Here is a 22,888-nt window from a genome sequence, read left to right as displayed (position 1 = left end):
CAAGGTTAAAGCTTACCTTGTTGCGCCGTCCGTCTCCGCTCTCCGGGTTCGTGCTCGATCACTTGTTCGGTCCCCCACGGAAGCCACTCAGGGTATTGGTGAGGGCTCGCAGCGCCACTGTCGTCTTTTAAAATCTTTCCTACTTCAAGACTGTGAGAAAAAACAACTTTACACCTTGGTTTCGATAAAACTAACTTCGTCTTTATTGACCAAAGTCTGCATGCAGATGGCTACAGGTTAGAGAGAGAGAGAGCTGTTAAGGTAAACCTGCTCATTCTTTCTCAAGCTCACAAAGACATGGAGAAAATGTTCAATATTTATACAAAAGCTGTATCATTTTACAAAAACAGACCTTGTTCAAAAATGTCAATACAGTCATAACTTCTGATCAAACATGTTGTCATGGAAAGACCCTGACTCGGCTTATTTGCAGTATTTTGTCTTTAGAGGATTTAAGACGTGGTCCTATTTTGTTTTTCACCTCTGCCCTCATGATGCCTTGACGCAGATGGACCTAGGTCATGAGGAGGTTGTGTTATTAGGACATTCCTAGATCGTGGCTTTGTTATCAGGTTTTACTAAGGTCAGGCACTATTTTCCCTCTTCTGGCCTTGTATGATACGATTATGTGGATTCTTAGCTTTGTCTAGTTTGTCAGGGTCTGATCTTGGCACTTAGCTGACACAGCTGTCTTACACTTGGTTACATAAGTTGGCTATTTTTCCCATCATGCTATTGCTGAGTTTGTACACTTTCACACGTGCCTTTTTGGCATATCTATCTGGGTTGTTCTGAGCGCAGATGAGGCAATTCTCAATGTAGTGGGATACATCCTCTTTGAGATTAGGCCACCAACAAAGCTGTTTGAGGTGGGCTGCAGTGGGTTCGATTCCCTGGTGTCCATGACCATCATGGAATAAACAGATTATTTGGTTCCTATCCTGCTCAGGAACTACATAAAGGGTGTCCTTTAGCACCACACCGTCGTGTGTGGTTATTGCATTTCTGTTCCACTCGTATGAGGCTGGAAACTTCCCTTTCACGATTTCAGTGAGAGCGCTATCCTGCTTCTGGGCCTCTACTAGATCTTCGATCCTAGTCTGCGCGACCTGAACTGCACTCACTGGTGCACTCACTGGGGCGCTCTCGGGTGGCTTCCAAAAGTACCCATGCCTGGATCCTGCCTTAGCCAGCGCGTGGCTTTTACATTTCCAGGGCGGGGAGGAACGATGGTGGCTGCGGACTTTTATAATGCCAAAGGTCCGGTTCTTGGCTTTTTTCAAAATATGGCGGAGTAATGGGGCTGAGGGGAGGGGTTTCCCATCCGCGGAAACAAATCCTCTTGTTTCCCAGAGGGGCAAAATTCAGTGAGGCTGTTGCACACGTATAGGCTGTCTGAATATATGTCTGCTGGGCTGGGGAAGGAATCTGGGTGCTCTACGATGTAAGCGATGGCCGCAAGCTCTGCTGCCTGCGCGCCTAAGTGTCAGGGTAATTTTAATGCGATTTCCTCGAGGGCGCGTCCCTGCGCGTCCTCCACATAAATCCCACAACCTGTTATGCGTTGCCCATCCAGGCCCGTGGAAGATCCATCCACATAGATCCTAATGGGATCACACGTGTCCGGGTGAGGGGGGTTCTGAGATGGAGTGGCTAGTTTTTTGGGGGTGTTTTAGCTATAAAGGGGCCTGTATTATGGTGGGGCGAGATGATTTCACACTCATGGGGGTTCCGGGGTACTGTAGAATGTCCGCTAAGTATGTGTGTGTTTTGGTCCGTTTGACTGTGAGTCCCGTCCTTGTAAGAGAAGGGTCCATCTAGCAGCGCGGATTTGGCTGATGGTACCGTCTTTAAGTCGTCCGTCTAGTAAAAGTTGGGTGGGGGTGTGCTCGGTCAAAATGGTGATGGGGTTCAGTCCGGTAATGTATGAAAAGTACTGGACTGCTCAGAAAACTGCGAGCAGGTGCCTCTCACAGGCTGAGAATCCCTGCTCCACAGCATCTAAAATTCAGGAGGCATAAGCCACGGGTCTTAGCTGGTCGTGCCGTTCCTGCAGGAGCACGGCCGAAAGGGTGCAGTCTGTGGTCGCTACCTCTATTGCGTAAGGGGAAAGCGGGTCGGGAACTTGTAGTGTGGGGGCGGCTATGAGCGCCTGTTTTAATGATTCCACAGCATCCGTATGCTGCGGAAGCCATTCCCAGGGGGCGCCTTTCTTTAGGAGGTCTGAGAGGGGCGCTGCCTTGCTGGTGAAACCGTCAATGTGGTTTCGGCTGTAGCCAACCAGTCCTAAAAATGACCGGAGGGCTGAAACGTGTTGGGGAAGGGGCAATTTAGCGATCGAGTCAATTCTTTTGTGCTCGATCTCGCGTTTGCCGTGTGTGATAATAATACCCAAATATACCACTGTCTCTTCCAATATCTGGGCCTTTTTGGGGTTTACGTTACAGCTGATGGAATGTAGTAATTCAAGGAGTTCGGACAGAAGCTTAATGTGCTCTTCCTTTGTGTCTGTCTGCAGTAGTAGATCGTCTACATACTGTACCAGACATTCGGGGCGAGAAAATTTTGCTAGTCCATTTGCCAGCTGTTGGTGGAAAATGGAGGGGGAGTTGTGGAAGCCTTGTGGCAGGCATGTCCACGTGTATTGCTGCGCTCGGAAAGTGAAGGCAAATTTATACTGGCACGCCTTTGCCAATGGAATGGACCAGAACCCATTACTGACTTCCAAAACCGTGAAATATCGGGCATGGAGTCCCTGTTTGAGCATGGTCACGGGACTTGTTGCAACGGTGGGGGCTGCTACGGGGGTGACTTTATTGAGTTCCCGATAATCTATGGTCAAGCGCCATGCTCCGTCGGGCTTCCTTACTGGCCAAATCGGGGCATTATCAGTTGAGGCTACCGATCTTAGGACGCCCTGCTCTAATAAACTTTCTATAACCTTTAGGATTTCTCCCTCTGCTTCTAGGGGGAATCCGTACTGCTTTTGGGGTCTAGGGTCTGGTCCTGTTATTTGTACGGAGCCAGTCATCCGTCCACAGTCGTGCTTGTGGGTCACGAATGCTGCCCTGTTCTTTTGCAGGACTGCCCTAACCTGTTGATCCGTGCTGAGTGTGGTGGGGTTGAACCAAAACTCGCCCACTGCGCTAATTTTGTTCATATAGTCCCCTATGGTGAGCGTTGCAGGGGCTCTAGCGGATTTCGCCATCTTCCAGACACACTAGTTGACTGGGTCGAAAGATAGGTGGTGGGAATTCATGAAGTCGATCCCAAAAATGTGCTCTGCTGTTGGGGGCAGGTCGACTAACACTACGGGGTGCTTTGTATTAATGGTTCCGATTTGGATGGGTACATGGGTTGTGATATGTCCCTGTTGTGAGTGGCCTGTGAAGCCGCTGAGGGTGATAGTGGCTGTAGTGGGCCACGTGTCCTTACCAAGGGTGGAGGAATTTAAGGTTGTGCGGGACCCTCCTGTGTCCCAGAGAAGCTCGATCGGCTGTCCCCTAACCTTTGCTGTGACTACGGGTCGTCCTGACCTATCCCAAAGGTTTTCGCAGTCCCAACTGGGGGAGCCTGTAAACCGTCAGTCCGTTCCGGTCAAGTCTGTCTGATCCGACTGGGCGCTAATGCTATGTATGTGTTCTGTTTTTTTCTTATTGGTAGTGCTTGTCTGTTGGGCTCTCTGTGGCTTTTTAGGGCCATTGCATTCTTTGGCAAAATGTCCCAACTGTCCGCAATTGTAGTATTCTTGCGGTTTTGCTGGGGGGCTGCTCTTTCCCTCATTTACCCAGGCAGGGTTGTGAAGAGTGGTTCTTACTGCCTGCACGTCTGCGGTTGCTTGTTTTTTCTCGGGGGTTCTAGCGGCGGGTTTATTGTGAGCCGACTGTTCTCAAACGCGGGACAATCTTTTTACCACCCACTTCTCATTATGAGCCTCGTCCGAGGCGTCATAATTACTACAGGCATTCTGTCCTGCTTCCGTGGCATGGGAGATAAGGATGCGGGTCCATTTGGCCATATTGTCTGCGGCCAAATGGGCACGGTCTACGTTTCCGAAAACGGCTTCAAAGTGAATCCACAAGCGTCCTGCAAACGCTGTGGGATGTTCAGACTTTTTCTGTCTGCACTTAGTTAGGCCATCTGTGGGGTCGCCCCGGTTATACCCGATCGCATCCAGGATCGCGGTATGCATTTCTGCAAGGGTGCCTCCTCCTACATTCTGTGGGTCGGGAAGGGCTGCTGTGACCGATGGGTCTAAGCTGAGGACTGTGAGCTTTACCTGCTCTTTCTCATCCAGGCCGTACAAGGTCGCCTGGTGTTTGACGGTGGAAAAGAAATGGTGTGGGTCTGAAGCGGGGAGGAACGGTGTGATTTTAGCACACGCGTCCCGTAATTGGGTCACTGTGGGGGGGGGGAATATAAGACTTCCGCCTCGTCTGCTGTGGCGGTGCAGTGGATTGTTACAGGGTTCATGGGAGCCTGTACTACCTGCTGTGTGGGGGGTGGGGGTGCTTTTCTCCTTTGGGGCTTTCCCTGCACACATGTTCCCTGAACATATCTCTGCGCTGTCTCCTGCAATTCTTCCCAATCAGGGCTGTCTTCCTGTTCTAAACCTTCCCCAAAGGTGTCTTGGAATCCCTTTTGGACAGAAAGCATTGATTGCAGGTCTGCAATTTGCTTTCGGCACTTCGCATGGTCTAAGGTACTCTGCCTTTGTTCCGTCGTTGCAGTGTGGAGTGCTCTCAAGGCTGCCTTGAGATCACTACATTGCTTCTGTAGCGTCTCCGCCTGCTTCTCTGTCTCTTTCTTAACCAGGACTGCACGCTGCGTGTCCTGATAAGCCTTCTCATACTGGGATTGAAAACTGCTTAAATGCGCCAGACAAGACTGGTGACCCCGTTTGGCGTCAGCCACCTCTTCGTCCTTGGCTTCTAACTGCCTTTTCAGTTCCAGGTTCTCTTTTTCCATCTCGCATACATCGATTTTACTCATACGATGTATGCCTTCTATTTCTTTTCAGAGCGTCCTGACGACCTCCTCTGTGCCTCGCAATTGTGCCATGCAGGACACGATTGCCATCGGCTTGCCCGCTTTCGCTAAGCTTTTCTTATGAATTTCACTCATGTTCTCCCACCAAGTATGCCCTATATATCCCGGACCTGAGTCGTCATTATTACAGAAACCGCTCCACACGGGCCATCCTTTGCCCTGCAGAAATTTCCGAATTTCCACTTCCCAAATGGGACACTGTCCCACTTTAATGCTGCTGATCGGTGCGACCGCAAATTCTTCGGGGTTCATGAGGCGTTGCATTGCCTGCATTGCCTGCATGGCCATCTCTCTTATCTGCTCGCTACGTTCAAATTTGGAACAGGGGGCTAAGGTGGTGTCGTAGATGCGGGTACGGCTTGCGCTACTTTCCAAAAATACAGACTTCCGACAGTTTTGACGCAACAAAATCTATCAGTTTTACCTTATAACCCTGTTAGTTACGCATGCATGCACACACTTCCAAATTGTGAATTATTAACCAGAACCGCTTGAACACTTGTGGGTTTTTTTTTTGTTTGTTTCCAATTGGATTCTATTCAAATTTCTGGGGTTCTCCCGGAGTGGTTTTCCACTTCTATGTTGGGTCCCACTAGAGTCGCCAATTACTATGTCCCTTCAGCATCCCCTTCAGATTATCCTTTACTTTATATTGGGCTGGACTCCCTGCCGCCCACCACCAGTAGTTGAGTTCCTGATGTGCCGGATAGTCCAACATCGGGGAAAAAAGCGAAATGGCTGGGATCGATGTTTGCGCCGGGTACCATATTCCCTGGGGCCCTTGTGATTTTCAGGTCCACTGGGCCCGGAATCACCTTGGTGAGAATTGCTGCAGGTCCAACCAATCGTGGCCCTAACACGGTGGACCTCACAGTGGGCCAAGGGTTAACTCTTTAAGGGAGTTGCCCCCAAAGTCCTTTAGAGGGCCACCCTCTCCACACAATGCAAGACCTGTCCACCCCATCCCCACTCCCACCAGAACCCCCCCCCCCATCGCACCCCAGAGACCTGCTAATTAAAGAGCCCCCCACAGACCCAATAAATAAAGATCTTCCCAGAGACCCCCTGATTAAAGAGACACCCTCCAGAACTCCTAATTAAAGAGACCCCCCACAGATCCCCTAAAATTATAGACCTACACAGAGACCCCTTAAATAAAGAGACTCCCCCAAAGATACTCTAATAAAAGAGACCCCTCAGACCTCCTAAAATGAGAGACCCCCACAGAGACCCCTGAAATAAAGAGACCCCCACAAACTCCCTAAATAAAGAAACCCCACCACAGACCTCCTAATTAAAGAGATACCTCCCAGAATCCCTAAACAAAGAGACCCCACAGAGACCCTCTAATTAAAGAGACCCCCCCGTTAGACCCTCCCCAGAAGAGAGATCCCTGTCTGGAATCTAGAGAGAAACCCAGACAGAGGCAGTGAAAAAATCCCTGCTTTAAAACTCACCTGTGCAATACGTCTGCTGGCTCAGGCAGAGGAAGCAGCATGTGTCAATTTCTGGAAAGAGAAAAACAGTCAACTGGGTTGAAACCCCCTCAGATCTTTGAGCTGTCAGCCATTAATTGATTTATCTTTGATATTGATTTTACAAGGCTGTGACTGACGGCTTCCACACACACCCAGCTGTCAGCATTGTTCTATTCATTTCCCTTCATGGTTGAATAAGTTTGAAGTGGTCAGCTGTGAAACTAACCACTATGCTTATAAACATCAAGCTTTGATTGGCAGCTCCAGGACCACATCAAACAGAGTTGAGTACTTTTTGTTAGTTTCACTGCTGGCTACTTCAAAGTCACTCAACCATGAAAGGGGATGAATGGAGAGCACTTAACTCTGTTTGGTGGGGTGGGGTGTGGACAGGTCACCTGCCCCTATTGGGGCGAGGAGGGGTGACCCAGAAAATCCCAGAGGGGGTGGCGCTGAATTGCGCTGCGGGGCGAGGGGGCTGAATTGCATTGCAGGGGTACCGGTCCCAGCCACATGACATTGCTTTTGGGCTGCCTGTTCAAATGGTGGCCTGATAATGTGATTCCCTCGGGAATCCCTCACAATCCTTGCCATGCAAAACTTTGAATGGCTAAGGAGTGGGAAATGTTTTGTTCCCTGCAGGAGTGCCAAAAAAGTACAATTCGGCCTCAGTGGGAGAACATAGGACTGGATTCTCCGTTTGGGGTTCCCCCACTGGAGTTAAATTGCACCAGTTTTACGATCCCCATGGTGTCCTAAACGGGATGCAATTCCGTAATCCTTGCCGTACAAATATATGCATGGGTGTGGAATACATGGGATTCCCAGGGAATCCTGCTTTTGAGCAGGCGGCCCAAAAACAAGTTCCTGCAGTTTTCACCTCCCCACACCTAAATCGGCCCCGAAACCCCCCCCCCCCCCCCAATACCGTACAGCAGTCCACCATCCCTGGATTGACTGGGTGCCCCCACCTCCAAGTACAGGGATGATCCGCTCCCCCCCCACCACGCCCCCCCTTCCAGGAGCCCTCTAATATGGAGATTCCCGCCTCAGGGACCTCTGTAATAGCAAGACCCCCTCCGGGACTACTGTGATAGGGCGACACCCCCAGGGATCCCCTGACCAAACGGACGCCCCACAGGGATGCCTGTAATAGGGAAAGCTCCCTGGGATGCCTGTATTTATAGAGCTTGCACAGGGAACCTTATAATAGGGGGACCGACAGAGACCCTGTATTAGGGGGCCCCCTGTGGTGATATGCATCACTGTAAATACACAAAGGGTTAATGTAAATACACTGAGACTAAGTAAACACTAGAGGGAGCACCAGAGACGTCATGACATGCAGACATACAGCTAATGAACACATAGACTAGGACACGACCAATGGGCAGTCAAGACACCCAGAGGTGACACTACCACAAGGGGGCATTACGCAACCCAAATATAAGGACAGGGCACACATGCTCTGTCTCTTTCCACAGGTGACACTTAGAGAGTAGGACAGGGGCAGATCAGAAGCATCACACCCACCATGTGGCTTAGAGCAGACTGTTAGTTAGACTAAGCTACTCTTGCTTAGTAGGAGAGTCGAACTCATAGAGAACTGTGCTAATGGTTCAATAAGTCACATTAAACTTACTTCAAAGTCTGGAGTGTCTTTTGCTCAAAGCTGCACTGAGTTGCAGCCTGCGTTATCCCAGAGTACATAACACAACACCTCCCACAGGGACTTCTGTGATAGGGAGACTTCCACATGGACCACTGTAATAGGAGGACCACCACAGGGACTCCCTGCCTAAAGGGAATCTTTGATGTGGTCAATGTGTACAAACATTGGGCACGATTCAACTAAACCTGAACAAAGTACCATAAAAAGCACGTTTAGCTATGTGTTTCCTGGCATTCACAGCCGAGAAACACATGGCTATACAACGTGTTGTAAAAGTGGCCTCCCTCACCGGGCAACGTGTGGCAGAGGCTGCACATTGCCCTGTTTTGTACACTGAAGAGCTCCGCTCGCCGGAACTCCCCAGTGTAGCGAGAGATCGGGACGCCATTTAAAAATTATATCCCAGACACTGAGGCCCCCAAGGCGACCCTGGACACGAACACACTATGGGAAGGTCTCGGCCCACCCCCAACACCCACTCATGGCACCCCAGGCCAATCGCACGTGCACACAAAATGCCAACTTGGCACCTTGGTAGTGCCAACCTGGCACCCCTGACAGTGCCCCTGTCAGTGCCACCTGGGCACCTTGGCAGTGCCACACTGTCACCCAGTTGACAGTGCCAGGGCACCACCCTGCCAAAAGGTGGGGGAGCCTGTTGGGGCCTCCGATCCCATGGGAGAAGCCCATTTGTGGAGACCAGTACTGAATGGCACCCACCCGAGGCCTCTGAGATAAAGGGGAGAGATACCAAAGCCTCAGATACCTTGGGAATCTGCACATTAGAGTGAGACTTAATCGCACATTAATCTGCATTAATATGCAGATTTGCCAAAAAGTGATCCTGCCTACATTAGGCAGAATTTACATTGAGACGTCTTGTGAGATCGCGTTAGATCTCGTGAGGGGTTGCGAGCTGAGTAGATCCCGGTAGCGAGGTCTCCCGGCTGACTATCAGGCACAGCATAGCAAATGAATCGTACCCAATGAAATTTTGCCACATAGGCCACTGAACCATGAAGGGAGACGAACGAATCAAAGCTGCAGATGGTTTGTAGAACCTGTCAATCACAGACCACTACAGGAAAGCTATGAATGGCTTGCAGCTAATGGCCCCCTTGGGAACAATGCAGGTCACATCACAGCAGCTATTCATCGAGGAATGGACACGTGGAGTTGCGAGGTAAGTGTTACAACTGTAATGCCTCTCACTGACCCTGTCTGGACTTCTTTCTGGCTTCCAGACAGGAGGCTCTTTTCTGGCAGGGGGTGCCTGTGTGGGGTCACCCTATTACAGGGATCCTTGTAGTGGACCCCTAATTACATTGGTCCCTGTGGGGGGGACTTCCTATTATTGGAAACCCTGTGGAGGTTCCCTGTGGGGGTTCTCCCTATTACAGGAGTCCCTGTGGGGGGTCCCCCTGTCACAGGTGTCCCTGTGGGGTTTGTTGGGGGGGGGGGGGTGGTCTGGTAGAGGAGGCATGGACAGGCAGTGCATTGTTAGGGGGGGCGGTGGCCTTCGGATGGTCTCTACCAGCATTGTCCTGGCATGGTGGACCTCAAAGTGGTTGGTCCACCACAAGGTTCACCGCGCCAGGGCCATGCTGGTAGAGACTGCAAGTGATCCATGGGGAGACCGGAGAATCATGGGAGGTCGGTGCACGGGGCGGCGGGGCCACTAAATAGATGCAAATTGGTCATTAAAATCCATTTGCATTAATGAACATCCCCCCCACCATCGTGGACCTCGTTCACACCACCAGTGGGGCGTCAGAGCATCGCATTCGGATCAGCGCCAATCCTGCCTTTAGTCTCCCAAACGGAGAATTCCTACTAAACTGAATCACTTAACATTTCTCTGCATTGAACTTCAGCTGCCACTTGTCTGCCAATTCCACCAACTTAGTTCCTCTTCATAGTTCATGGTGCTTCCAAGTTTTCTATCATTTGAAAATGTTGAAATTGTACCCTCCAGACAAAGGTCTCGGTCATTAATATATAGCAGGAAAAGCAAAGGTGCCAACACTGAACCCTGGGGAAATCCTCTGCAAACCTTTATCCCGCCCGAAAAACATGCGTTAACCGTTACTCTCTGTTTCCTGTCATTCAACCAATTTTATATATATGTTGCTACTGTCCCTCTTATGGCTTTTATTTATAATTTTGCTCGCAAATCTCTTCTGTGGCACTGTATCGAATACATTTTGGAAGTCCATGTAGGCCATATCAACAGTATTGCCCTCATCAAGTCTCGCTGTTACCTCTTCAAAACACATCTGCATGTTAGTTATACACGATTAACCCTTAACATGTCCATGCTGGCTTTGTTTAATCAACCAGATTTGTCCATATAAACCACGTTAATCTGAGTGAGGGCAACTATTTAATAGGAGTGAACCTAACAAACCAGAGAAGATCATTTTCCATCAAGGTAGAATTACAAACCAAGACAAATCTTGTCATGAGGAGATGCCTCCAGGATATGAACATCCTGAAGACAAGTTAATCAGCTCTTGCTTTGTTCACCTGGTCAATGAATTAAAAGGTAAGAAAAGATACAGGGTGGGATATTCCAGGCCTTCCCACCAGTGGGATTTTCTTGTCTCATTGACTGCCTGTGACGGGTTCTCCATTGCCGTCACGGGTGAACCATGCAAAATGCCATAGACATCAGCTAGGCCGGATGATATTGCTGGTGGCCAATGGCGAGCCAGCTCCGCCTCCAGAAAACATGCTGAGAGGGTTGGGGGGGGGGGGGGGGGGGGGGGGGGCGGAGGGGGAGCAGGGCAGGAGCCAGCGGAAAATCTGTCCCACAATCAACTCTCCATGATGAGGACTGATTTAGGAAAAGATCTTGTTAAATAATACTGTAATATAAATCATGGGCTGGATTCTCTGGTCACCAACGCCAAAATCGCGTTCGGCGATCAGCCAGAGAATCCAAGTTTCCGACCAGACTCGGGGGGGTGCTGCTTTTGCGATGCTCCACCCTCTCCAAAGCATATGCCACACCACGTATCAACGGCCTCAGGACATTGCCTGAGGCACGCCCCCGATGCTCCGCTCCGACCAGCCGAGTTCCCGACGCCGTGGGTCCCTCATGGCTCACCCGTCGGGAACACGACAAGGCGGCTGCGAACTCAGTCCAGCGCCACCACAGTCGGGGTCGGCCGATCCGCGGGCATGGGGGGGACTGCATTAGGGGTTCGGGGCACTGTGGGGGGGTGGTCCGGGGCACACGAGCTGGCCAAAGGAGGGGGCACTATTTCACGGGCCCGGTCCACGAGCGGCCTCCACCATATAGCTTGGCGTGGCCGCTGCAGGCCGCCTCCTTGAGCATGCATGGCCACGTACCCGGCAGTTTTCCGGGGCATATCGGCAGCTGCCTGCATGCTAGGCCCCAGCAAAACGGGGAATTGATGGCCGTTTTACGCCATTTCTTTTGGCATAAAACGTCACCGTTCCCACGCCGGCGTGGGGGACATAGCCCCAGAATCGGAGAATCCAGCCACATGTGCCTGGAACACTGAAAGTGAAGTTCATAGGCTGGATTCTCCAATTCTGCGGCTATGTCCGGAGGAAGCATCTGGTTTTAGGACCAGAAGGTTGGCACCGCCACCGCACTGATGCTCCGCCCGATGGGGGGCTATCAGCCATGCCACATAAAGCCCCCAGCTTTACCTGCTGATATGGGTGCAGAATGGCTGGGTCCGTGGGGTCGAATGCGCTCAGCGGCGGCCACGCAGTACAACATGGCGCCGGCCTCACGCAGACCCGGCCTGCCAAATACGGCCCCCTGTAACCCCACTCGCCATCCCCGGACCACCCCCCCACCAGTGCCCCCAGCCCTGGCCGAAGCCCCCTTTGCCAGCAGAAGGGCTCCTGCTCCCCCCTCCCCCCCCCCCCGACTGTGCCGGCGTTGGACACTGTCCGCAGCCGCCACGCCAGGTTCACGAAAGTTGAGAGGACACATGTCCCACGCCATCGGGAACGTGATTTTGGCGTCGGCAATCGGAGAATCCCGGTCTGTAGTTCAGAATGGAGAATCTGAGTCTGGAATCAAGGACCACATGAATAACCAGAGTTGAGAAATGTGCCCAATGCCAGTTGAGAGAAAAATATGGAAAAAATAATGGACGGGCAACATAGCATATCATCTATTCACACGTAATAGAGTTGGAATGAGCGGCGTTAATCCTTTTTTTTTCGAAAAGTGAAGACACAGACCATGTACCCGGCAGGATACAGTCATGACAACTGATGGCAAATTGCCCTGTAGGGGACTAGGTGTGGTGCAAAAGTACAAGTGAATATACAACCAGATAGCTGCTCATTTACCAGAAAGATTAAAGCAATTCTCCCAAAGACTAAAGACACAACTAGCATGTTGAGCCAATAATGCACCAGGTTGTGGAAATGAGAGGCAGTGGCGACCTGGCACTGTCACTGGACCAGAGATCTCGGGTAATGCTCTGGGGATCCAGGTTCAAATCCCACCTTGGCAGGTAGGTAAATTTAAATTCAATAAAAATCTGGAATTACAAGTCTAATGATGACATTGAAACCGCTGCCGATTGTTGTAAAAACCCATCTGGTTCACTAACGTCCTTTCGGGAAGGGAATCTGTCATCCCTAGCTGGTCTGGCCTCCATTTGATTCCAGACCCATAGTGGTGGCTGACTTTTAAATGCTCTCTGGGTTAGGCAATGAATGCTGACCCATCCAGCGACACCTACATCTCATGAACAAATTGAAAAAAGTCTCGAGGCAGATTGACTGTGTAAATGAGGGTGTAAATTGATCAAGAAATTTAACCCACATATAATAACAAAAACATAGATAGACTCTAATTTTCTGCTAGTACAAATTCCACTGGGTGATGATGTTAAAGATTACCTGAAGCGTGAAAGGGCAGTGACATAGTGCGGCATATAAAGTTTTATCCAACTTCCTCCAGAAAATCAAGTTGTTTTAATCTTTTTTATTCACAAATATTAAACAACTACACAGAACCCTTGTAATTATTTTTCTCATGTTATAAAGAAGGGGCTGTTTAGCACAGGGCTAAATCGCTGGCTTTGAAAGCAGACCAAAACAAGCCACCAACAAGGTTCGATTCCTGTAACAGCCTCCCTGAACAGGTGCTAGAATGTGGCGACTAGGGGCTTTTCACAGTAACTTCATTTGAAGCCTACTTGTGACAATAAGCAATTTTCATTTCATTTCAAGTGGATTTTTTGCAACAGTTGACGAGGAAAACACTTCACACATTACTTGCATTTAGTTCAACAAAAAAGACTGAAGCACATGTTTTAAATTGGAATATAAGTACATAGCTGCGTGAAGACTTTTAAAAAATATCTGGTGATATAGAGAATTGATTCATTGCCTTAACTGGTTTTACTCACAGAATATCAAAGGCAAAGAGGAATCATGGTGAGCAACTGACAGAACACATGAAAAGTATTTCAAAGTGGAAAATTACTGCATGAGGTGATAATGAATGTGACAATTTGTACAAACTGTCGCACCTGACATTGTTTTGACACAAGGTAGAGTTCAGCAGTTACACAGACAGTGCAATTAAAAGAATGCACGGTGGAGAAGTATACAATAGCCCTCACAACCAAATCACAGAATCTTTACAGTGCTGAAGGAGGTCATTTGAATCATCTAGTCTGCACTGGCTCCCTGCAAGAGTATTCTACCTAATCCCACTCCGCTGCCTTATCTCCGTAACATTGCACATTCTTTTTGAATTCCTTTTTGAATGCCTTGATCAAACCTACCTTCACTAGCCTCTCAGGAAGTTCGCTCCAGTCTCCAACCACCCTCTCAGGAAGAAATATTTTTCTCTCATAACTTTTGCAAATGATTTTGAATCCCTGCCCTCTTTTTCTTGATACTGTCTTGAATGGAAACCGTTTCTCATTACTTGCCCTGTTCATACCCCTGAGGATCTTGTCTTCTAACTGCTGTCTTTTCTCCAAGGAAAACATTCCCAACCTCTACAATCTGTCCTTTTAATCCTGGAATAATTCCTGTGAATCTACTCTGTACTCTCTCCAATGCCTCTACATCCCACCTCAAGTATCGCACCCAGAACTGGATGCCGGAATCCAGATGAGGCCTAACTAGTGTTTTATACAAGTTCAACGTGACTTCCTTACTCCTGTACAAATGAGGGGTAAATTGAAGAGGGGGTTCCACACAATTGTACATCTTTGTAAACATTTCCTACCTCTGACCTCTCTTGGGGTAAACGGAATAAATGCTGAGGCCTGGTACCCAATCTTCCGAAGCTGTGAACTGAGCATACATTTTGAGAACAGTAATTGGGCTGTATATGACTATACAGCCGTGTAAGCCCATTCACAATAAATAAGCCCAATTCTTCCCCATCCTCCCGTCCACTTTCCCGTTTCTCATATTCCCTCTCATCTCACTTAACCCTCCCACAGCCCCACTGCCATTTTTCAATCTTCCATCGCTTCCTTCCCGGAATTTAAAGATTTTAAAGTTTCAATTGTTTAAAGTTGGAAGAATGGTAAAGAATGGTTTCTGATTGGTCCAAAAAGCTGATTTTCTAACAAAACCCTTGCGAGTGGGATCAATGCTTTTGCATGCTTCAAAATTGGGATGGTTAAAGAGCTTGCAGGGTATTAATGTTGCTGATTTGAGGAACACAATTATTTTGGACATTTGTTGGTCTACATTATCTACAAACCACCCACAACCATGCATCACCGGTCAAACCATGCATTACATAATGCATTATGTACTTCACATACTATATATATCAGTCTATACTTGTTTACTTGCAAAAGAAAGGGAAAAGTCACATCTTGAAGCTAATCATTATTTATTACTGCCACAGCTTAGCAGGGGTTCTAAGTTTCATACCAATGCTTGTTGGTTAAAATGAACATAATGATTTCAATTAATTATGCCTGTCAATGATGCAGTAAGGGATTTAAGTGCTGTCATGTATGCAAGTGGTTATACCAGTCACCATACACTGGTGTTTCAACCAACCGCAGCATTAATAATTACTTTCAACCAAATAGCAAAAAGCAATCCCAGCGATGTTTTCTGCGAAACCTAGAAACTCTGGGACACTGGAAGCAACTGATGTTAATACACAGTGTTTTGTTTCAAACCTTATTTTCTTGTGAAATTTCACAGGGCCTTGGCAGACATTTTACGAAACCAGGGACCGATTCCAGTACCACACTACGAGCGAGAGAACATGACTGCAATAGATGGATCGCCCAAGGATAATTCACCTGTTAGAACCTCCAAAAACCATTTTACACCTGTGCGGACATCCAAAGGCAATCACGGTGAGCAAAACTTCATCCTGAAACTGTGATCTTACTTGTGTTTTGTGATTTCTACTGTTGATTGAAATATCAGATTTCTGCTCAGCCGTTTGCTACAGTGAATCAGCAACGCAGCAATGAATAAACAGCTGTAATTCACAAACCTAAGACCTAAACCAGTGCAGTGAAAACTGGACAAATATACAAATTTGACTATGAGTTAATTGTCATTGTGATTATTGCTTATTCTTGATATTTTTGAGTTTATTTTTAATTCAGCTGATGTGTTATCACTAGAACCTTAAAAACTGGGCAGGTCCAAGTTATACAGTCAGAAGTAGGTACCTTGCTGAAGTTGCACTGAGGTCGGTGACGACGGAGCCCACCACACATGCTTGAATGTGCTTGCAGTGCTCTGTTTTCCAAACTGTTCATGTTTGGTGAAGGTAATGTTGATTTCCTCAATTGCAACAGAAGAAACTCATCAGAACACAAAATTCTTAAGTTTTGAGGAGGCTGAGCCTTTCGAAATGCACCTTCCCATGTAGCACAAATTCAAATGAGCCTCAGTCTACCTGCTCAAAATTGTCTTGAGGTTTCTGTGCACCTCAGATCAAATTTGGGAACTGACTTCCACAAGACATTGTCACATTCCCCCTGATGCACATCCAACCCTACCCTGTGTTAACACGGGAATGACAGTTTAACTGCAAATCTAATGTTCTGTGGTGGAGCTCACTAGAATATTTTGAGGCTGATTGAAACTGCATATCAGGGGTTTATAACAGTTCTTAATCAGGATACTTCTCATTTTGTTATCTTTAATTAGGATCAATTAACAATCGCAAAGTAATTACAATTTACAGTAGGCCGTAGCCTCATATTAACAACATACAAGGCATGTTATTAACAATTAATTTATATTCCCAAATTGCATCTACTCTACAATAACCTTCCAAAATATGAGTCAATGATACATCTCCTTGTCAACTTTTACTTAGTGATGCAGGTCTTTCTCTCTTTCCCCATGCCAAAAATAAAACTGTGTCAGTCTAACAATTGTCTTCAGATCTCAATGTTCCAGACCAGTAATTCTAAATTCTAACCTCCAGGGGAACAGAAAACAGGCAGCACCTGAAGTAAAAGGAAAACAAAAAAAAAATTGGGTTATAGCACTGTCCTTGTACTTTGGTGATCTAAGTTCAGATCCAGTCTAGACTCTTGGGATGAAAGCTTTTTTCACATTCTGCTGCCTCTAAAATTTTTCAGCATTAACCCACTTTTTGTAGTGGAGATGACTTAATGATAAAAAGGTATCCATCATTCTGTATTAAATGATCATAATTCACGCTTTTGATCCAAGAGGAAGCAGGAAAGCTGGGGTAGAGAATGCAATGTGAGACTGGTAAAGTGTCAGTACTGCTCTGAAGATGGGTTTGAGGTAATGTCAGATGATTTATTCTGTATTTGGCCTGTCCCCCGTGCCATGTGCAATTTCATCTGTTTAAATTCATAACCTTGGTTAGTTCAAATTGAATAATGCTTTGATTTTAAGAAAAGGAAGACAGATACTAAGATAAAAGCAAATTACTGCGGATGCTGGAAGCTGAAACAAAAACAGAAAATAATGAACAATCTCAGCAGGTCTGACAGTATCCGTGGAGAGAAAAGGGAGCTAAAGTTTCGAATCTGGATGACTCTTTGTCAAAGGTACTAAGAACTGGGTCGGGATTCTCCCCTACCCGGCGGGGCGGGGGGTCCTGGCGCCTCCCCAAAGGTGCCCCCGGCTGGCGGGAAAGGCCTTTGGCGCCACGCCAGCCGGGGCCGAAGCCGGTCGGTGGAAGGCCGCGCATGCGCGGGAGCATCGGCGGCTGCTGACGTCTTCCCCGCGCATGCGCAGGGGGAGGGGTCACTTCCGCATCAGCCATCACGGAGGCAATGGCCGAGGCGGAAGGGAAAGAGTGCCCCCATGGCACAGGCCCGCCCGCGGATCGGTGGGCCCTGATCGTGGGCCAGCCACCGTGGGGGCACCCCCCGGGGCCAGATCGCCCCGCGCCCCCCCAGGACCCCGGAGACCACCCGCCGGGAAGGGAGGTGGTTTGATTCACGGCGGCAGGACTGGCATGAAAGCAGCGGGAATTTGGCCCATTACGGGCCAGAGAATCGCCGGGGAGGGGGTGTGCCGACCGGCGCAGTGTGATTCCCATCCCCGCTGAATGTTCGGTGCTGGAGAATTCGGCGGCCGGCGGGTCGGGATTCACGCCGCCCCCCCCCCGGCGATTCTACGACCCGGCGGAGGAGTCAGCGAATCCCGCCCCTGTTCTTTTTTTAATAAAGAATAATACTGAGATCACTTGGGTTTTGTTTTGTAGGAGATCAAAACATCAGTAAAAGGAGTCGAAGTACAGATCTAGAGTCATACGGCTGGATGTTATGGGTTGCTAAGGTCCCCACTCACCCTCTCCCTCCACCTCCCAGCTAAAATATCTGCGGGAGCCTGCCTATGTTCCCAAAAGCTGCCCGCAGCAATTTAACCCTGACAGCAGCATTGATCACTTTAAGTCTAGACTCTCACTCTTTTCCCAGGGAAGACATCCTGCCTTAGAGAGCTGCCAGCCAACCAGATTGGCCTGCAGATATGTAGCACCACCAAAGCCAGCTGGGAGCGGTTGCCACTGCTGGAACTACAGGCAGTCCCAGAACACCAACAAGCAAAATATTTATATACAATTAAGATGATGGCGGCACAGTGGTTAGCACTACTGCCTCACAGTGCGAGGGACCCGGGTTTGATTCCGACCCTGGGTGATTGTGTAGAGTCTGCATGTTCTTCCCATGTCTGCGTGGGTTTCCTCCGAGTGCTTCAGTTTCCTCCCACAGTCCAAAGATGTGCTGGTTAGGTGGATTGGCCATGCTAAATTGCATCTTTGTGTCCAAAGGTTAGGTGGGGTTACCGGGATGGGGTGGGGGACTGGGCCTAGGTGGGGTGCTCTTTCAGAGGGTCAGATCACACTTGATGGGCCAAATGGCCTCCTTTTGTACTGTGGGGATTCTATGACGCTGAAGCTCTTGGGAAGTTTTGCTTCACCTCAGTACCATTAAACACTGCAGTTACATAAGCAAATATAAAGGTTTATTACAAACGTTCAGCAAGTTGACAATTTAATAATATGTATGAAATTAAGCCTTCATAAGGCTTAATTAGTCACATGAAGGCAGGAGTAAGTCATTCGGCCCTCAAGCCAGTGCCAGCAGTCATTTCGATCATTACATTTTGATGGGCTGATTGGCCTCCTTCTGTACAGTTATGATTCTCTGGGCTGGACTTTACATTCTCCAGCAGCAGTTTTGAAAGCTGGAGGCACGTAAAGTCCAGTGGGAGAACTTCCCGCCGCCTACCCACCAGCCCCCAATCTGTCTGATATCTTATGTGGGGGAGGCAGGAGAGGCATTGGGTAACCCACCTGCTCTTGGGCCTATAGACGCCCTTAAGTGGCTGATTAATGGCTGCTTAAGGGCTTAAACGCACTGCTGCTGATATTTTACCTGTCGCAAAAGAAGGCCCACGCCATGTGACAACCCCAGTAGCTTTAGGTAACTGGGCTAGTTTTGGGTTTGCGGAATGTCCTCCTTTGCAGTTCCCCTGGGCCCATTAGAGAAACCCTCCCTCAAGGTTAATCCCTCGACCCCCGTTAACCCTCTCCCTGACATTTTGGACACCACCCCTCCCAACAACCCCCAAGCTCTCACTCACTTGCTGAGATCCCCACTCCTAGACGTACCCATGGGCTTCTTGGTGTGGTGGGACTGATGGTACTCCCAGTGGTGACTACCTCTCCCAGCTGGCTCCGGTGGTACTACAGAGCTGCCAGCCAATCTGATTGGCTGGAAGATTTCTAAGGCCGAAATTCCTCACTGAGAAGAGGGTTGAAGTTGTGCCTGAAAGCAATTAATGCAGCTCTCAAGATTAAGTTACTGTGGGGCAGCCATTGGAAACATGGGTGCGCTACCCCAACATTTCAGCTGCAGAGGGGCGTAGTGGTTTTTTTTTGGGTGGGGGGCACTATTGGGGACCTGGGCACCTCGTAAAATCCAGCCATATAGATTTGTACCTTATCTTCTTTTACTCATGTTTACTTCGTACCCTTTGGAACTCTCACCTAATAAAATAATTATTGATCCCAATGTTGAAAAATTCTATTGACTCGGTATCCCCAGCCTTAGGAAAATTTCAAAACATAGAAAATAGAAGCAGGAGAAAGTCATTTGGCCCTTCGAACCTGCTCCGCCATTCATTATGATCATGGCTGATCATCAAGTTCAATACCCTTATCCCGCCTTCCCCCATTTCTCTTGATCCCTTTAGCCTCAAGAGCTATATCTAATTCCTTCTTGAAATCACACAACGCTTGGGCCTCAACTACTTCTTGTGGTAGTGAATTCCACAGATTCATCACTCTCTGGGTGAAGAAATTTCTCCTCACCTCAGTCTTAAAAGGTTTACTCCTTGTCCTCAAATTATGACCCCTAGTTTTGGACTCCCCTGCCATCGGGAACATTCTTTCTGAATCTACCATGACTAATCTTGCGAGAATTTTGTAAATTTCCATGAGATCCCCTCTCACTCTTCTAAACTACAATGAATATAATCCGAACCCATTTAGTCTTTCCTCATATGGCAGTCCAACTATCCCAGGAATCAGCCTGGTGAATCTTTGCTGCACTCCCTCCATAGCAAGAACATAATTCATCAGATAAGAACACCAAAACTACACACAATGCTCCAGGTGTGGCTCACCAATGCCCTAGGGGGCGGCATGGTGGCACAGTGGTTAGCACTGCTGCCTCACGGCTCATAGATTTCATAGAATTTACAGTGCAGAAGGAGGCCATTCAGCCCATCGAGTCTGCACCGGCTCTTAGAAAGGGCACCCCACCCAAGGTCCACACTCCACCCTATCCCCATAACCCAGTAACCCCACCCAACACTAAGGGCAATTTTGTACACTGTGGGCAATTTAGCATGGCCAATCCACCTAACCTGCACATCTTTGGACTGTGGGAGGAAACCGGAGCACCCGGAGGAAACCCACATACACACGGGGAGAACGTGCAGACTCCGCACAGATAGTGACCCAAGTCGGGAATCGAACCTGGGACCCTGGAGCTGTGAAGCAATTGTGCTATCCACAATGCTACCGTGCTGCCCCCGGGCTCCTGGGACCCGGATTCAATTCCGGCCTCGGGTGACTGTGTGAAGTTTGCACTTTCTCCCTGTGACTCCGTGAGTTTCCTCCGGGTGCTCTGGTTTCCTCCCACAGTCTAGGTTACATCTTCAAAGAATTCTAGTAGAATTGTCAAGCATGATTTTCCTTTCATAAATCCACGCTGACTTTGTCTGATTACACCACCGCTTTCCAAATGTTGTGTTATGAAATCCTTGAGAATGGATTCCAGCAATGTCCATTGTTCTTTGTGTGAAAAAAGTGCTTTCTGATCTCTTCGTGAATGGCCTTGTTCTAATTTTATCATCCCTTTTTCTGAACTCCCTGATCATAGGAAATTGTTTCTGTCTGAAATTGTTTTATCATTTTAAAACCATAATTAAATCACCTCCAAACCTTATTCACTTAATGAAATACAACTTCTCATAGTTTACGGGCTGGAGTCTCCCAAAATGGGAGACTCCAAAATGTCCCCATGCTAGCGTAAAAAAGGGGGCGTTTTACTCCCGAAATTCCAATTAAAAAGTTTACCTAATTCAATGCCCTGCAGGGGGCTAGCAGGGACCCGGTGTAACTCGCGCAGCTTTAGCTGCAGATACGGGCCCCCACACGTCCGGTTCGGAGTCCGCGCATGCGCACGGTGGCGGCCTCCAGCGGACTCGGACCACGGAGCCACACCGAGAAATGAGACCGCCCCTGATTGGCCACGCGCCCGAGCATCTAACCTTGCAGATCTAATCCCCGGCCGCCTATAAGGCCCCCCCTGGCCTCTGACCATCCCGACCAGGGCGGCCGCGGACTGAGTCCACAGTTGCCACAGCAGTATCCCGACCGGCAATGGGTGGTTAGTTCCACGCAGTCGGGCACTCGGCCGGTCGGGGGCGGAGGTTTGCTGGGCGGGTCCCTGGCAATTGGCCCCCGGCTGAGTGGCACACTCTGCGCTCACGGAAATTTTCGGGCCCCGAAGAATCAGCGGACCGACGGCGGGCTTGATTACGGCGTGAAAATGGATTCTCTGTTCCCGCGCCGGCCGCGATTTTTGCGCGGGGCTGCAAAGAATCCAGCCCTAAATCTTTAAGCCCTAGTGTCATTCCAGAATCCTCCATTGCCAATATGTCCTTCTTGAAGTCCAGTTTACAAAACTGAGTGCAGTTCTAAAGCATAACTTACATTCCTTTCTATTGCAGGTTTTTGTACCTGGAAACTCACATCCCTTTGAATATCCCAGCTAGCCTCTCACCCATTAATAAAATACTCTCATTTGTTTTTCTTATATAAAAAGTAAATGACGTCACACTTCCTTATATTGATCTCAATCAAAAATAAGCAGGAATTCTCCGTGTCCCCCCTGCCCCAGCCACGCGGTGGGTTTCTTGGCAGTGGAATTGGTTCCCCATTGGCCATTGGTGAAAACTTTTGGTCCCATTAATGTCAATGGGCTATTCGTGTTACTCACAAAGGACGGAATATCCTGGCCATTGTTTTTGCACAGCCACATAGCCTGTCTATATTCCCAAGTACCATGCCTGCTAACTTGAGTGTCTTCAGAAAATCTGCACATCCAACTTTTTATTTTCCACTCATCAGGACAAATGCAAGAAAGCCAAATTTCAAAAGCTCACAACAATTTAAACGACAGGAGGATAGGGTGCTTATTGGTGGCAAATTGACCTGGATTGGCCGAGGCATTGTCATGAAGAAAGCAATGGGGAAACTACAAGCTTGCCAAGTTCCCGAGTAATTCAAAAAAGGCGCAAGGCTGAAAAATATTTATTTTGTTGCAGACAATGGGTCCCTGTGTATGAATGTGAGTTGTTTATGGCAAGTGTAAATTGTTGTGTTATGCTTCTTCATGGAGCATAAGCTGCTTCCTTGATGTATACTCTGACAAAGGAAGGTTCAGACTTGGAGGTTTAACACATTTATTGACAGTTAACAATTCTCCTACTTGAGTTCGACTCTCCTGCTAATCTTGCTATAGTAACTCAGTCTAACTAACCAGTCTGCTCTAATCCATGTGGTGGGTGTGATGCTTCTGATCTGCCCCTGGCTCTCTGAGTGTCACCTGTGGAAAAGAGAAAGAGCATGTGTGCCCTGTCCTTTTATATGGGTTACCCCCTTGTGGTAGTGTTACCTCTGGGT

General features: G+C 48.5%; 1 protein-coding gene across 4 annotated transcripts in view; it reads left to right on the top strand.

Annotated features, from left to right (window-relative positions):
* Nucleotides 1-22,888, top strand: part of LOC140395406 (protein shisa-6-like) — an 877,428-nt gene that overhangs the window by 99,123 nt on the left and 755,417 nt on the right. For all 4 annotated transcript variants that reach the window (XM_072483131.1, XM_072483130.1, XM_072483129.1 and 1 more), the window contains exon 2: nucleotides 15,385-15,542. In XM_072483131.1, coding sequence (XP_072339232.1) covers nucleotides 15,385-15,542 — 158 coding nt within the window. The remainder of the gene's footprint in view (nucleotides 1-15,384; nucleotides 15,543-22,888) is intronic.

Source organism: Scyliorhinus torazame, chromosome 18 (genome assembly GCF_047496885.1).
Source record: "Scyliorhinus torazame isolate Kashiwa2021f chromosome 18, sScyTor2.1, whole genome shotgun sequence".
In the NCBI taxonomy this organism is placed as follows: Eukaryota; Metazoa; Chordata; class Chondrichthyes; order Carcharhiniformes; family Scyliorhinidae; genus Scyliorhinus; species Scyliorhinus torazame.
Note: the sequence above shows the minus strand (reverse complement) of the source record. Positions and strands in the feature narration are given on the sequence as shown.